Source organism: Morone saxatilis, unplaced genomic scaffold (assembly GCF_004916995.1).
Source record: "Morone saxatilis isolate NCDOM2014 unplaced genomic scaffold, NCSU_SB_2.0 Contig16, whole genome shotgun sequence".
Lineage (NCBI taxonomy): Eukaryota > Metazoa > Chordata > Actinopteri > Moronidae > Morone > Morone saxatilis.
Window position 1 is genome coordinate 9,557,288 of NW_023339718.1, and position 17,012 is coordinate 9,574,299.

The 17,012-nt window shown below is 37.6% G+C and overlaps 2 protein-coding genes across 5 annotated transcripts in view; both read left to right on the top strand.

Annotated features, from left to right (window-relative positions):
* Window positions 1–9,448: 9,448 nt before the first annotated feature.
* Window positions 9,449–10,717, top strand: LOC118325514 (C2 calcium-dependent domain-containing protein 4C). The gene has a single exon (XM_035658221.1). It carries the CDS (start codon window positions 9,449–9,451, stop codon window positions 10,715–10,717), a length of 1,269 nt encoding a protein of 422 aa, XP_035514114.1.
* A 2,341-nt stretch (window positions 10,718–13,058) lies between these two features.
* Window positions 13,059–17,012, top strand: part of vps13a (vacuolar protein sorting 13 homolog A) — a 35,150-nt gene continuing 31,196 nt past the window's right edge. For all 4 annotated transcript variants that reach the window (XM_035657814.1, XM_035657816.1, XM_035657815.1 and 1 more), the window contains exons 1-8: window positions 13,059–13,234; window positions 14,099–14,142; window positions 14,235–14,277; window positions 14,366–14,461; window positions 14,924–15,025; window positions 16,244–16,353; window positions 16,475–16,534; window positions 16,704–16,763. In XM_035657814.1, coding sequence (XP_035513707.1) covers window positions 13,135–13,234; window positions 14,099–14,142; window positions 14,235–14,277; window positions 14,366–14,461; window positions 14,924–15,025; window positions 16,244–16,353; window positions 16,475–16,534; window positions 16,704–16,763 — 615 coding nt within the window. In that variant the 5' untranslated portion in view covers window positions 13,059–13,134. The remainder of the gene's footprint in view (window positions 13,235–14,098; window positions 14,143–14,234; window positions 14,278–14,365; window positions 14,462–14,923; window positions 15,026–16,243; window positions 16,354–16,474; window positions 16,535–16,703; window positions 16,764–17,012) is intronic.

A 17,012-nucleotide genomic window follows, 5' to 3' on the forward strand; every position in this document is an offset into this window, starting at 1 on the left:
GATTAATCATGCATGATTTTTACTGAATTAATAACATGAAAGTTTTAAGCGTTTAGTACTCTGGACTCCAAATTCAAAACTCCTTGAACACCTTCAAGTTCAAGTCTGATCTCAAGGGGGAGTGTATATTGAATATTAAACCATTCAGCAGGAGGATAGTGTAAATGTAAATGTACAAGTTTATTATTTTAACATGACATGTGACTCCCCAAAATTTAAGAGATACATATGGGAGGGTAAAGAATTGAAAAAAAAACAAATCTTTAACAGCCAAACTTTACTCAGAGGGATATTTAGATAGAGGTCATGCTATCAACTCCCATAGATCATCATTGTGAGCACACATTTATGCAGTTGTGTACATCATGACATGAATCACATCTGGAATGGGCATATGATGCATGTTGTGTCCAAGAGAGGTGTGAATGATCTTCATAAGATGGATATGAGCAGCCAACACTGTGCTGCAGCTTCACAACTTCAAAAGCAGACAGGGCAATTGGATCAAGTTTTGCTCTTTTGTTTCCTCTCTTTAAACGTAGCTTTGAAGCTTCTCCTCTCCAGCAGCACAAAGCGCCAGGTTCAGCCCACTGAAAATGACTTATATTCAACCTCCTGTGCCCTGTTTAGCATCCCAAAGGCTCCCACAGCCGACACTATTGTCACACCAGCCTCTGAACAAATAATTGAGATGCACCAGCGGAGGAGAGGCGTGGGAGTGAAGAATTAAAACCTATTGGGGTGTCATTGCTAACGAGCAGAATACATATAATAGTGATTGCCCTTATCTTTATCATCCTCACCTTAATCTTATTATTTCATCATCCTGTTTTCTATATCTTCATCACTTCATCTCTTTTTTAGCTTCCCTTTTTTCCTCCTCTCTGCTGCAACTACATCTCCAAAGGTTATCTCTTCTTATCTATTACTTTCTCTTATCCATAAACACACATTTTTACACACACTTTCACTGCAGGGTGTCTGTGATTCCTAGTTAAAGGGAACTGCAATTTCAATGGCAAAGTGTGTACCTCTGCCTGTAGGTGTGTGTGTGCGTGTTGCTTTAATTCCCTGATCAGCAGGCCTCAGTGTCTTTAATAGCCCTCACTGCATTAGTGTATAATTAAATGCCACTAATTAAGACACAATAAGAGGAGTAATAATGCAGCCATTATTACCCTCCATGATCCTCTGTCCTCACAACACCGGAGTTAGATGGCTCTGGAATCATAATACCACATGAGGTCTCCTAATGTGCACATGTTTATGCACAAGCTAATAGGAGATCTATGTGCAGTTTATTAAGGCTAGACACTGTGCTGGTTGTGTCAAAGCATTTAACAGCATATGTTAAATTATTTTCTGTACAAATCCCCAGAGTTGTAAAAAAGAGATAATAGACTCAGGTGCTCTTATTTTTGCAGAGATGTTGGTATACAGGTTCTATTACCATGTTGGATTTCCTCCTTTACCTGGTTGTGGGTTTCAGTGGTGTGTCAATTTCAACATTTTGTTTTATATGTTGATAAGAACCATATAGTGATGTGTAGCTACAAAATAATTGGATTAAAAGTAATTCTAAGGAGAAACAGCTGCACTTAGAAGTTATTTGTACCGTCAGCCAGTCAACCTTTTGAGTATGTGTCTAGACAAAGAAAAATCCAACTCAAAGGCAATCATCAGACACTATTGAGCAATTAATTTACAAAAATATATATATTTTTTTATTTAGAAGAAATTGACTGTATGCTTCTATTCAACTTGAGATTAAAGCAATCAGTTGGATGGGATTTGGCAGATTTAAGTTTTTTGCAGATGGAGTTCAATGTCATCATGATGTAAAACGTCCGTAATTACGGTAAATAAATGCAAAACTGTCGCGTCTCACTCCAAAATTAAAATACAACAGAAAAATGTAAGTCTTCTGTGTTAGATTTCTGTAAAGCAATTACACTGTCGGCTGACGACTTACTCAGTTGGTCTCTTTCTTAAAATAATGATATGGTTTTATTTAAAATAACGTGGACTAATTTAAAAAAATATATAAAAAAAGAATCCAGTTCTCTATCAGATGATTTGCTGATGACTCTTATATGTAAAACCTGTCAATGTAACAATTGAAACCTGCAGTGTGTTCTATTGCAACACAAACTATGCAGAAACAAAGGCAATTTAAAAAAAAATTGGTTAATAAAGACTTTCCAATCGTACAATATACAGAATTGAATAAATAATACCGAAAACATTGATGACTGATTACAAGGAAAATGTTCAGTAACGTATGTCTGTGTACCAGCCTGTAAAAGTATGTTTGCAAGTTAGTTTTGGTTTTTCTAACAAGCTGATCTCATGCATCCATTATAATTCAGGACTGACAGTGATATGATGATATTTCAGTTAAACAACGCAAATATAATATTAGACCATATGAAAAACTGTTAGCACTGATAAAAGTGTACATGGCATTAATATGAGAAAACTCTGTATTCATGGAAAAAACTGTTCATCATGTGAAATATGAGTTTAAAATGAATAATAGGAGTCTTATGAATGAATAAAACATTTAGGTCAGAGGTGTTTCACTGTCAGCCCTTAGAAACGAAACGTTACCGTCTTGAATAGATGATGATACATTAGTGGTAATTACCCACACTTCATAGGGGCCAGGGTGGCAAATTCTACATGCGTTTTTCTTAATGACCAGCAAGAGCAGACCATCATAATGAGCAGCTTAATTTATTGATCTGATCTGCCGTTTGCACTAACTCAAGCACACTTGCATACATACACGTTCACACGCACAAACTTTAAATATTATTCTTTGTTCCAGACAGCAGTCTTTTATCCAACATTGGCAACATCCGATAACAGAGATTTGTTCTTATTCCTTTAAACCTATAATTGTCATACAAGGATTCCTTGTTCAGTCACAGCTTGAATGATAATTAAAAATATCAGCGGAGCCATTTCAACAATAAATGAAGGCATAAATCTACATTACAGCAACTATTAACTTTGTTAAACAGTTTTTCCAGAGAACAGAAATCTGTCTATCAAATTAACTTCATAAAGCCCTCATTATTAAAAGTTAAAATGCATCAAATTGTTTCATAATTAGCAGAAACAGAATACAGTAAAGGGAGTACATTAAACTCTCACTACTGGAAATTAGCTCAGGTTTCCTCACTTTCCTAACAGCAACCATAAGAAATTAAAAAGAAAGTAAGACTGTGACAAGGAAAAAAGAGACAAATGAGAGGAGAGAGAGAGAGAAAGAAAGAAAGGACGTTGTAAGAGAGAGATGTACAGCTGCATAAGGTCATTTGGGCTTCATGCCCTCTTAACGAACTAATGAAATTGTAATATTCTTAAGAGGTTTCTTTCAACTCCAAATTTGTCACAGATTACAGGATGACTGCTGACCCCTCAATGCAGTCTGAGGAGATCTGTACATGAGGACCTTGAGACAGACATACAGAGAAAAAATGACTATACCACCTAATTATAAAAAAAATAAATCATAACCAAATTATGTAAATTTAACTGAAAGAGACAGCCACAATAAATACAATAGGGTATGGTGTCCAGCGATTCACATTTTTATGAACAGGCTGTTTAATTTTGTTTTAATTAAACATGCGTGTTCTTTTGTTTTTCTCTTTCTTTTTTAAAGTAGGAACCCAAATTACATAATACATTGTTCAAGAATATACACACTAGATTTCCAATAACGAGAGACCCAAATAAAATATGATCTGAAGAACTCCTGGAGAACTATACTGTATATATGAACTAAAATTAAGTTTTCTGTTTGTCACATTAATGTATGTATCTCAATGCGTTTACACACAAAATAATCCACATTTGTAGAGGCAGAAGTGTGCTAGTGCAATGATACTATACTATACTTTTTCCACCTGCTATATCAATAGACCTTTTTCACAGCAGCCATTTTGACATGAACTCGTCAAGTAAACACAGGTGTAAGCGATGGCACTAATTGAGGTTCTGTTCCATTTAGTGTAACCTTGTAGAGCCTTTCCAGTGAGCCAACATGCATCCTGACTCTGTTTGACCTGAATGCAATGGAGCCTTAATTAGTGTCATTGATAATACCTGTGTTTACCCTACTAAATCATGTCAAAGTGGCTGCTGTGAAAAATGTCTAATGGTTAATACATAGAAATACACAAAAACACAATTAAAAAATAATCAAATTTACATTTAAATGATGCATTTCAGAAAACCATTTTCTCTTTGGATTTTGAAATGTTATTGTTTGCTAATTCATTTTCTAATGTGTATACAAATTATAATCCATCTGCAGTTGCTGCAGTATAACACGTATCAAATTCACTTTCATTCGCAGTTTAATTAAGACACCTCTGTATGAGATTCTTGAAATGTTAGCGTCCCCGTGTATTTATGTGTTAAATTCAAGCCAAGGCAATTCTATTACTGCTGCTATTAATATTCCTATATCCTATATTTAATCCATTAATCAAAAACCCTGGTACAGGGATTATTACACCTATTTCATTGTATGTGACATCAACTAGTTACCATTTTTGAAATAATTTCAAACAATATAAATTGAATTCTAAGTACTAAGTATTACTAAGAGCAATGCTCTCAATCACACTCCACAGTTACACACATTCACACAGTCACAAGCCTGTTCCTCCTCCTCATCTACACTATATCTACACCATGTGATTTACAGTACATGTCGATCTTCACTACCACAGTCTCCACTTACTGGTAGGCTGCAGTTCTGATGTATGTAATAACTTATTGCTACAGTATATGTGATTCAGTGCAAGCAGGCAGCCGGCATACGGCTACATCTGCTCTTATCGTGGTAATGGTCGCCTCGCCATATTCACGGCCGTGGTCTTTAATAGTGGGACGAGGGGACAGTCATCTGGCATGTGTCGACAGGAGTCAGCATCAGCCAATGAAAAGGCCATCTGAGGGGAATTAGCATATTGGCATCAGGCCTGGAGACAGAGAGAAGCTGTCAGGGGAGAGAGTCCTAACGACAGGTCACTCTGGACCACTGCACATTACTATAACTCTTCTCTCTCTTCCCATACCTATCCTCTTTCTCTCATTTCACTTTTTTCTCTCCCTCTGTCCCTTTCTATTACTTACTGATGTTTTTTTCTCATTATTTTTCACCGTTTGTTCCTGTTTTGTTTCACTCTTTTCTACTTATTCTTCATAACTGTTCTCATCTCCCCTTACCTTCTGCTACCCATTTCTCTCTGACAGTCTCCTTCCCCTCTCCCTCTTTCTCCTTAATAATTAGACAATGATTCACAGATCTGGGGTCAAATTTTATCAGCGCCCCCTGACTGAAGTGTATTGTCTCTGCGCCGTCCTCGAAGTAAGGTCTTCTGACGCAGCTCATATCATCTTCAATCTGCCATCTATCTTTATTAGCCCAAATTATTACACCTTGTTAGCCATTATTACATTTTATTATCAATTCAAAACAGGTCAATGGTTCAGCCGTTCTGGCCTCCTTCCCACTGTTTCTCCTCTCCGACTTCCCCACTTTCTCACTTTCTGTTAAGAGTTCAGACAAAGAAGTTCTCTGGCCAAAAAACTTCAACAATTCCATAAGAGGTTATTAAGTGCTTTGCAAGAAAGTGAGTGCCCATATAGGCTCATTTGACTCCTCACTAATAGAGATTAAAGTAAAGTGGAAATTAACAAAGTGTATCATCAGCTCTTCCCCTCCTCAGAGTTTGTACTTGGAATTTTAAATCTCATCACACAATGTCAAAACATAATAATTGGCAGTTTTACAGAGACAACTTTACAACAAAGGTTTGGCTTACTAAAACTGCCTTGGATCTAGGCAGGACCTGTTTGGTTACATGGAGGTACATAATGACAATGTGTGCAAAATGCAATCAGACTTTTTCTCCTATGGCCCCTATGAAATCGCTGAAATCATTCAATTGTTCTGACACATTTCTATATAAGCGTATATGTCAAAACTTAATAGTCTTTCTTTGAATACTTGTGTAATGTTGTTGCATTATAAATACAGGTCTCATTACATCTACGATAATGATTTTTTTGTTCAGTACTATACTATTTTTATATTATGCATGATTAGTTATTTTGCCTAAATTACTGTACGTGCATGATTAAACCTACAGGTGTAAGAGAAAAAGACAGTTTCAAATGGCAAACTGACAATTTAGCAGCATCTACAACAAGCATGAAACTGATTTATTCTTTGAAACTGGAGCTAGAGACACTTTAAACAAAGACTAACCACACAGAATCAACAGACTTGTTTGACAGATCTTTGATCATCAGGCACCAGTGGTCCTTCCTGTCCCATTCATTATACTGAACTGAATCACCGTCAGGTTTGAAAGAATCAGCTTCCATGAAAACAGAGTTGAAGTTTCCATTATACCTTCTTTGTGATGAAGGAAGGCTAAAAGGTCACTTTTAGCTCTGGGCAGGTGGCTAGAAGGATGAAGTTACAGCCTCCAGCAGGGGGAGATATGTAATACATCAACTATACACAAATGCAGAGGTCAAGTGTGTTTTGCTTTCCTCCGTCCTTATTGGCTTAATGAAAACCATAACAGCCACAAGTCAGTTGGTCTGCTCATTTAAAGTTATTCTAAATGAAGGAACTAAAGCCTAGACTGTACATTTGGGTTTGAGTAATGTTTTCATGATGCCTCAAAGTGTGTGTGAAAAGCCTGTAGCTTGATTTGAGTAAGGCACAGAGAAGTACTGCTTTGTTGCATATGTGAGTAGCACAGAAGAAGGAAATTGTTTAGCATGTACTGTAGCTCTATAGTGAGAGGGTATTGCAGTTTTACAGTAACACAATTAGCACACACATATACTGTATTGTGGACCATACCATTAACACATTTCATGTTGTTTTCACAGAATATGCAAAAATGCAATGAACAAAATGCAAAAATGCTTAAATTTCTTTAAAACATTTTTTAAAAAGTTGCTGTGCTATGGTTAGCTATATGTTCCTCTCGGAAAAAACACGTTTGAAATGTATGTTTGAAATAATCATTTCATATTGAGTTAGAGTATGTAGAGAAAGGTTTATTTTGCATTTTTAAATGTAGAATTTGTATTTATTGAAGAAAATGTATTGAAAAAAACGTCTACAGCCACTATCTGTCAGCTGATATTTGCCTTATTTAGACCATTATTGTAGAGAAGTCCTTCAAAAGCCTTCACAACACCAGTTAGGCTGAATAAAATACAAAGGGGATTTTTTAAGACCTTTAAAGCATTTTGGTGGATTAGTTAACATAGTGTTCTACACAATGAATTACCAAATGAAGCCCACAAAATAAAATAAAAAAGAATCATTATTTTAAAAAGGCAGAGCTCCAGAACAAAAAGGTTTTAACACTAATGCACTTGACAGCAGTTAGAGCATTTGGCAACAATGCACTGTTCTCTCGTTAGCGTTAATTGCAGCAGTGACAGCGGTTAAAGGCAAGGTCCTCCTCTGACTCCCAATCATTTATCTCTCAATTACAGAGAGCACTCGGGTTTTTATTGGTGTAATAAAGTCCATCTTCACTACCACAAAAAGCCTCCTGACCCCTGGGTGCTCCAGAGGCCCCTGACTCCTCCCGAATGGATTCATCATCTTCATATTCATTCTCTGTCACACACACACACACACACACACACACACACTGCATGCAAGCAGATGGGCACACACACAAGCATGTTGTTTAATTAGAAAAATAAGAGAGGATCATTTTAATGAAGCAAGGGACAGGTGTCTTTAGTGTGTGTGTTTGAGTGTGTGCTTGTCTGTGCGGATAAATTTGACTAACCTTTGGATTTCCATTTCTTTTTAAATATTTCTTTTTGGATGTTATATGCTATACAGAAATATTAACTATATCCCACTAATGTCTTAAACAAGATGAACGGACGTTTGAGGTTGCAGAACGGTAAAACTAAATCATGTACGCCCTCTTGTGGTTGAAGAACTCACATTGTTCAAAGGGCCTTCCAGTTCAGCAACCAGGACTCATTTGTGTACACAGTACAAGATGCTACAGTTTAAGGGTGAGGAGGATCAATTCTGTAGATACAGAATACTGTCTTTGAAATTCATATGTTGAGTTGGCATTTACTGTTACAAGTATTAAAAATTAAAATCAATAAAGGCTGTCAAACTAATAGATGTTGTATGTTACGTAAAAAACCATTTGTTAAGCTAACTATAAACAGTATTGTCTCGCTGATATGAAGCTATCTTTTCCTTTTACGCATCAATGCAAAATCACAAATTCCCTTGTTTACGTGAAAATAAAAATGCGATATTAAAAAAGTGATTTTTGCGTTTATCAGCATCCATTCACATTTTGACTACTGTGTTTGACCTAGATAAGAATACATATGAGTCAGTTGTGTGTCTGGACTGCCAGCTGTCTAAAGGTCAGTGGGTCTTTGAGGTGGTGGGTGCTGTCTGTAGGCCTGGGGTGCTCCTGTCTTTGAATTGTCTTTGATCAAGAGGTCAGCTATCTCAAAAGCAGATTATGTCATCAGGACCACTAGAACACACACTTCAATGTTTTGTTATAGGTTTTAATCTGAATTTAATTCTATTGAACACTTTATTATTACAAAGTTCAATTAGTCTTAGAAATAAGGTTTGCCTGAGAGTGTGAGGTCATATATCATTTATTAGTATTGTGAATATAAAACTTGAATATTAACTCTTAAACTAAAATAAAATTTAAATTAATTAATTAAATTAAACTCTTCAATATTTTACCTCAGATATCAAAATGTTTTCAAAGTTATCATTTCTATATATTTAAATTGAATTTAAAATGTGTATGCTGTATGATAAAGTGGAATTTAGAGCATCGCATTTAATACTTTGCTACTATAGCTTCCTTTATTTACAGTACAATAGAAAGGCACAGTTCAGTGTTGACAAAAATTGTCTCACCTAACTGAAAAGCTGATATCACATCCATGTAGCATAACTAAATGCACACCGATGCACCTGATTCTGATTACCACCCACCCAGTCTCCAACAGACACTCCAGACTGTCCTATGGGTGCTCTTATTGTGTGTATGTGCGTGTACAGCCTGTTTTCTGACGCAGGCGGGGGCGACAGACGAGTGACGCAGAGCCTCACACTCACCTTTAAAATCTGTCATTGGCACATCCGTCACACTTACACAGATCTTTCTTCGGCGGTGGACACATCAAGACCTCAATAGGTGAGAAGAAAATATTTGTCATTTCACAATTTGTGAACAAACTAGTTCTGAAAAGTGTGTTTCATGAATTGTTTGTTTGATTTACCTAAATTATATTTTTTATTCTTGTTGCCAAAGGAAAAAAAGTTGGGATTTGTGTGCAAACAGTTTACGCTCACATCGTATTAAACCATCAGAAAATAACTATGTGGGTCTTTGGGAAGATCAGGGAGAGCATGGAGAGCATTCCTCTAGAGCTGAGTCGTTACATCAGGAAGAGTGAGGAGGATATCTTTCTCTCCTCTAAGGCCAGTCTCTCTCACAAGTTGCACAACAACATCCTCACCCCAGACAAGATCCCAGAGTTTTGTTTGCCTCCGCGACTTTGCAAGAGAAGCCCGCTGCTGGAAGCTGAGACAACGGCACCGAACTTGGACGGTCAGAACCGGATAACCAACAGCAGCACTTCTTCAAGCACTACACGTGTAAAGACAACGGATGTGAAGACGAAGAATGGTGATGCATCAGTGGCTTGTAAGGTTACAAAGAAACCTTTGCCGTTCTCTGCAGAGGGGTACGGCCTGACTGGGATATATGAGAGCCCCAACACTCGAAGGAAAGAGTCTTTGTTTCACTCAAAGTGCCCTGTTTACATGTTTGATAGAAGCATTCCTACTGCAGCACGCAGGCTGGCAAAGGAGACAAACCCACCCAAGAAAACTTTATCTGGATATCTTCCTCTGTTTTTGTCCAAGAGTCTGTCAGAGACTGGAAGCACAGAAAGTGAAACACCATCTTCCAGTGACTCTTCTCCCATCAGTTCCCCTTATAGCGCTAAATCCTCCCTTTACATCCCATCGGGCAGTGGCCGTCTTAAGGGAGCAACATCCTGTCCTTCGTTAACTGACAGCATGGAGGACAGAGGGAGGTGGTCGAGGGGGGGATTCAGTTCAACAACCTCTCCCAGTAGCCCTCCAAGCTTAGAGGGAAGCTCACTCACCTTAGCCCCACCTGTCCTCTTCCCCCTGGATGTTCTGCAGTGTCAGGAGCGGTTTCCTCGTGAGCACGTCCTCCCTTTGCTGGGCCGTGGTAAAGTGCGCCTCTTCGCTCAGCACACCACATTCTCCACCAACACATTCTCATCATTTTCCACAGTCAGAGTCCGTGTGGTGTCTGTGGAGGGCCTGTGGAACGATACTGACCGACGAACCCTGAACTGTGCAGTGAATCTGTGTCTGACCCCGGGGAAGCTGCAGCAACAGGTGAGCGCCACCATCAGGAACTGCCGCAGCCCTGTGTTTAATGAAGATTTCTTCTTTACAGAGCTCAGTAGAGAGGATCTGCTGGACCTGCAGCTCAGGATAAAAGTGGTGGATAAACCTGCAGCTGGAACATTGAGAAGAGGGACAGTGATTGGGGTGATCACCAAACCACTGTCTCAGTTACTCCCTCTTAAAAAACGGGTAGAGGAATAACTCATTTTGTGGGAAGAGAGCCAGTAATATGGTACAATTATTACAATATGTACAAAAGAAAGGGAGGGGTGCAATAAATGATTGTGTATGCTATATGTGCATTTGGCAGCTGCTATGTAAAGTTTTCCCACATGGTAAGAAGCAACAAGGAACAATATTTCAATATATGTACAAAATATACAACTGTAGTTATTGGGTACTAATCATTTAATTGTATTTTTGGTATTCCATCTTGAGTATATCAACCACCAACCACTGTGGTGTGATTTGTTTCATGTTTTTTCAGACAAAACCATACAGATGTTCTGGATGTCAGATTATAGATATTTAATTGTTATTTGGTCGCAACAATGAATAGATAGATGATCCGGTGAGCTTTGACTATGTTTTTTGGATCAGAAATGTTTTTTGTGGGTGTAATAGCAAACTGAAAAACAATGAACTGAAAAAAAAAATGAAACTGAAAGACTAGTTTACTACCTGACATACCGCAGTATGTTAAGCCCTGGGGGAAAACAATCTTAAATCCTGCCACTTCCACCTAAGAAACATTACCTAAAATAAATAATCTTTGAGTTTTCCTGACATAGAAAGGCCTTATACATGGCTTTGTCTTCTTGCGCCTGGACTACTGGGCATGCACTGTTTACATGCCTTATTAAATCTTCAGTGGCTCGGCTTCAGCTTGTGCAGAATGCCGCAGCTCGAATTTTAACAGCAATCGTAGGTCACATATAACTCCAATTCTTGCCTCCCTTCACTGGTTACCAGTTACGTTCAAGATGATTTTAAGATTGTTTTAATAACTTTTAAGGCCCCTTCAGGTGTTTGCCATAAGGGCCCACAGGCTCTAGAAATCTGAATATATCTTTACAGGAAAGCCTTTTGTGATGTCTGACTTGTAAATCTTGAAGATGATGCTGCGCTGTTTTATTTTCTTTTATTCACATATTTTAACTGTGTTACTTATATTTTTCTCATGTATTTAGCACTTTGTAACCTTGTTTAGAAAAGTGCTATACAAATAAAGTTCTTATTATTAAAAACAATACAACAATGAAATGGCAATATATTATTTTAGGTATAATTCCAATGTATATAACATTTATAGTATTTACAATCACTATCTAAGTTAAAATTATTAACTATCACTCCATGAACAACTATTTTGTAACTTAAATCTTGTTCTCCAACCTGATAGTTAAGAAAGCTGCTCAATATTTTTATAACAACAATGAACCATTACAACTTTATAACATGATGATGTCTGCTCCTTCTGCTGCCCATAGGTGGCAAAAATCCCACAAGAAAATAAAAAAACAGTGAATGTATACATAAGATCATCAAATGTGGACTTTGTGAATCTAATGTTGTTGTTTTTTGTACTCTGTAATTCTGTATTGATATTAAAAATCAAAGTGTGTGATGAAGTCATGCTTTCTTTTTTGCAATACTTTTATTGTTCACAAATACAACTTGTGACTATATGGTTTACTGTGTAGTTTTGAAATGTATCACTGCTTTAGGATGATAAAATAACTGAATTATTCATTGTCTTGGTCAACATACTGTTACACACAGTCAAATTCAAGTGGCTTGCATGTTAAACATGTTACATCAATGTAAAGAAAGAATTGTAGAAATATGTGTGTTTTAGCTATATGTGAAATCACTGTTCCTGTACATTGCCAAAATCAGAGCCCTCCTCTAAACATAGTTATCTATGCTTTTAAAATGTCATGTCTTGACTACTTTAATGCCAGCTCTGCTCATCTTAATTGCCAAAAACTCTGCTATTTCTATTGTTTTTGGCTTTTTCTTGATAACTTGATCTCATAATCTTCTAGCTTGCCTTGTTTTTAAACACAGTGTCTCTTTTATTTCCTGTTTTTCTTTTCTCCCATCTTTAAAGCACCTTTTTAAGTAAGCCTTTACATGCTACAAAATATATACTTTTCTCTCCTAATTGACACACAACAAAATCATTTATTTTGACAAAAGAGCACATTTCATTCAATATAACAGCTTTCGTACAGTTAATTGCATCAGTGAGCTGTTTAGTGTCATTAATAAGTCATTATAATAAAGATTTTGAATTTGTGGACATGGTATTTTGCCAGCAGAATTAATAAAAACGATGACTAAGCCACCAGTTATGAATCTCGTAGAGCATATTTCCATCAAAACCCCGCATCAGTGCACCTTGTACTTACCTACCCTCAGTCGCCCTCTTCCTCGGTGTTGCAGCAGATGGGGACATTTTTTCCTGAATTAACTAAACGTCATGCAGGTACGGAATGACGTCGAGGCTCCGCCCACCGCAGTACGTCCTGATCTGACGTTCAGAGGTTCAGGCAAGCGAGTCCACAGAATGTAAACATGGTGACAGATAACCGATAGATGAAAGAAACGCTACGATGGTCTTCGAAAGCTTGGTTGTAGATGTCCTGAACCGGTTTTTGGGGGACTACGTTGTCAACCTTGACAGCTCACAGCTAAAGCTCGGCATATGGGGAGGTAACTCAACTTGTGTTTGTCATTTTAGTGGACTGAGCTCGCTCGCCGAGGTGGCTAGCTAATGCTAACACACTTTAGCCACCGTTCGTGTGTGACCGACTCCCTCAGCTGTCTGTGTCACTTTATCCGTCCTAAAAATCCAGTTTAGCTGCCCAGTGTGAGCAAGATAGTGCAGCCAAATGCTCGTTTATGGATAGATCAATCAGAACTGTTCATTTCGGACTGCTACAATTACCCTGCGTTAACCAATCTTACTTGCTACTGAAAGGCTGTTTGCATACATTGCGAGTGTGAGAGAAGCGAGCAGTTCAGGGTCACACCCTTCCACAGAAGCCAGGTTATGACTCGCCACTGTGTTTCATGCTGAGTCCCTTTTACAAGCTGTACCGGAGAGTCTGACAGTCATAGGTCTGTACGGGCAAACCAGAGGATTATGAGAAGAATGAGAAGAGATGTTTAAGTGCCACTGCCAAACATGTACTAACTTGTAACAACTAACCTAATCACAGAGTGAATTCCTCCATTTTACCAAACCAGTCATGGATGGCTTTAATAATTGAATAACAATCATTATATCTGGCATTTTTCTATTTTATTTTGTTATTTAATGTGCATTTCTTTTTTCTTATCTGCTGTGTTTTATCTAGAGCTGCTGTAACGTGTGAATTTCCCCAGTGTGGGATCAATAAAGTCTATCTTATCTGAACATATGTGTCCCATTGTGTTGAGTCAATAGACAAATGCCAAAAGATCTTCTCTTTGGATTGGACTGTGTGCGAGCCTGAGCCTCACAGCACAATGTCGATCCATTTATTTAATCAGAGTGTGCGTAGTAACAATTAACAAGTGTTTCTGTCGTCACAGGTGACGCTATTTTAACAAACCTTGAAATAAAGGAGAATGCCCTGGTAAGTTGCAAATAAATGCGTAAGTCTGTGATTACATTTTAGCATTCATAATGAAATTTGTGTTTCAATAATTTACTGTTCTTTTGTTGCAGAGTCAACTTGATATTCCTTTCAAAGTCAGAGCCGGTCATATAGGTGAGATTGTTGCTACTGTTCCCATCTGCCACCTTATCTTTGGTACAGATGAAGGTTTTCTCACATCTCACTCTCTTCCTGTTAAAAGGACGGCTGGAGCTAAAGATACCATGGAAGAACCTCTACACCCAGTCCGTAGAGGCGACGCTGGATGGTGTCTATCTGCTCATAGTCCCCACAGCAAGTAAGATCTGTGTGCAGCTAAACACCTAAAAAATCATGAGACTTAAGTATTCATCATTGACATTATTGTGTAGTACTGTTTGTTCAGTAGTAGTTCAGTAGACATATACAATATTTGCAGGTTATTATCCTGCTGCTTGTCAATGTTAAGATGATTAGGCTCCTTATTTTACACGATTTAAAACATTTAACAACACATTAAAACATCTGCAATTTAATGATGCATTGTAGTGATAAAACAAATCCCAATAATCAGTCATATCAAGTTCAGTCAAATGAATATCCATTAGCCGGCATAACACAGTGTAGCACAGTCGTCAGACAAAGGAGGGCACTCACTTATTCATGACTCCGAAGTGCCTGTCAGGACAAACAGGAAACTCAAGCTTAACCTTCTTTATATTTCATTATTTTCACAGACGTTCAGACTAATAATCATTCATATTGACCCAATTCTTTCCAGGTATTAAGTATGATGCTGAAAAGGAGGAGAAGCAACTACAGGAGGCTCGTCAGAGGGAGCTACAGCGGATAGAAGAGACAAAGCTAAAGGCTGCTGAGCAAGGTCAGGGTTCAGCTTGGATTTTAAGGGGACTGTCTGTGTGTGTGTGTGTGAGAACATGTGTGAGTCTAGCAAATATATGTGTGAATAACAGGATAAAGTCAATAGGTTTCAGAGAGATTTCAAGCCAAGCTGTAAGAGAGAATGTGCAGGAGTAAACAGTGTTGGGTTGGGTAACCAGAAGGGTAGGAGAGAGACTAAAAACCATAGTTGTGTGGTGTAGATGCAGCAGCGTAGCAAGTACAGAGATTTGTAGCCATGTGGTTATGGTTTGTCTGCTTGTGAGTTCCTGTGTTGGTTTTGGAGTAGCCAGCCGTTTTTACACATTTTCTGTGGTTTAGCACTGTTGAGCCAGAATACACTGACCTGAGTTGTTGTTGCTTGTTGCCAACGTGTGTATCACACTTTTCTGCTGAATACTATATGAATAGAGCACCAGCTGACAGAAGTGTTAAACAGTGCTGTGTTTTCCAGAACAGCTCATTTTTAGACTATATTAACTATAGATATTCGATATAAAATCGATGTTCTTTGATATTGTACCCACGCATCTCTTTAAATACTATTTACTGTGCAAGTATAAAGACTACATCTTTCTTCAAAGCATTAACATTTTGATTGAACAAATTTAAATGAGTATTTCAGATAGGACTTAATGATATTTCAGCATCAGTATTGTAGTAGCATGTAGGTGCAGTACTCACCAAATTGTAAGACTAATTGAGTCCATAACATTTATTCACTGCTTATTAGCATATTATAATTAGCAAGGTCTGCTGTTTCATGACAAATATTGATTAACAATTGTGTAGTTAATCAGAAATTATTATTTGATTTAGTCTTAATATTAGTATTGCTCCCATTCTCACTTAATGACCATTTACAAGAGTGAAACAGTCCAAATGAATAACTGCTGGTTATATATTAGTTAAAAAAAACTTAAAATGATGAACTGATGGTGAGATAATATGTTGTATTTAAAAGCAGTGATAGAAAGATTTATAATAAAGTTAACTATGAATTCCAACAGGAGTAATGAAAGCTAAGGCCAGCTGATGAATAGTATAAATTAGAACATGCTGTAAGTGAAGATAGGGATATGCGGAAGGTCCTTAAAACCAGTTTTTATCAGGGAGCTTTGTTAGCACGTCAAATCCTTGTTCCTGTAGCTGCAGGACTAAATCAGGTCTCACATTCATCACATTCACTTGTGTTCAACAGAGAACCCTCATCTGGAAAAGCAGGACACCTTTGTGGAAAAGCTTGTCACTCAGGTCATCAAAAACCTGCAGGTCAAGATCTCTAACATCCACGTACGCTATGAAGATGATGTGAGTATTCAATCTAGGAGTTACCTTAGAGATGTATGCATCCATAACTCAAATTCAAATGAACTCAGATAAGTGTTTGTTAAGTATAAACTTAGCTCTTATTTCTGTGTGTTTTCCACAGGTCACTAATCCAAACTGTCCTTTGTCATTTGGAGTATCTCTTAAAAACCTCAGCCTTCAGGTAATGTGTTGTAATGTCCATCCAGTCAGATTATATCGTATATTACATTCAGCAAATAAGGTGTTCTTAATCATTAATTACATGAAATTTAAACATAATTGTATATATGTAAATATGTAGAGTAATCTCAGAAAGGTCACCATATTTCACTGCTTGTTTGACTTTACAGACAGCTGATAAGCACTGGAATCCCAGTATTTTGGATGAGAAATCCAGGCTTTTCTTCAAGGTGAGAAATTCAACCACTTAAAGCTGAATCATTCTAGAGAAAGGTAGTAGGTTATTGAGTCTCATTCCCACGGCATCAAATACTGACGTTTTGGGTTATCGTGAGTAGGACACAAATAACAGGGCTCGAAGCAAGCCACATAACCACAGCAGGTGGCGTTTGTGCTCCCAGGTCGTCAAATATCAACACTTTAGGTTGCCAAAATGTCTGGAAATGACAACCTGGGAATGAGACTCATGACTCACTGTA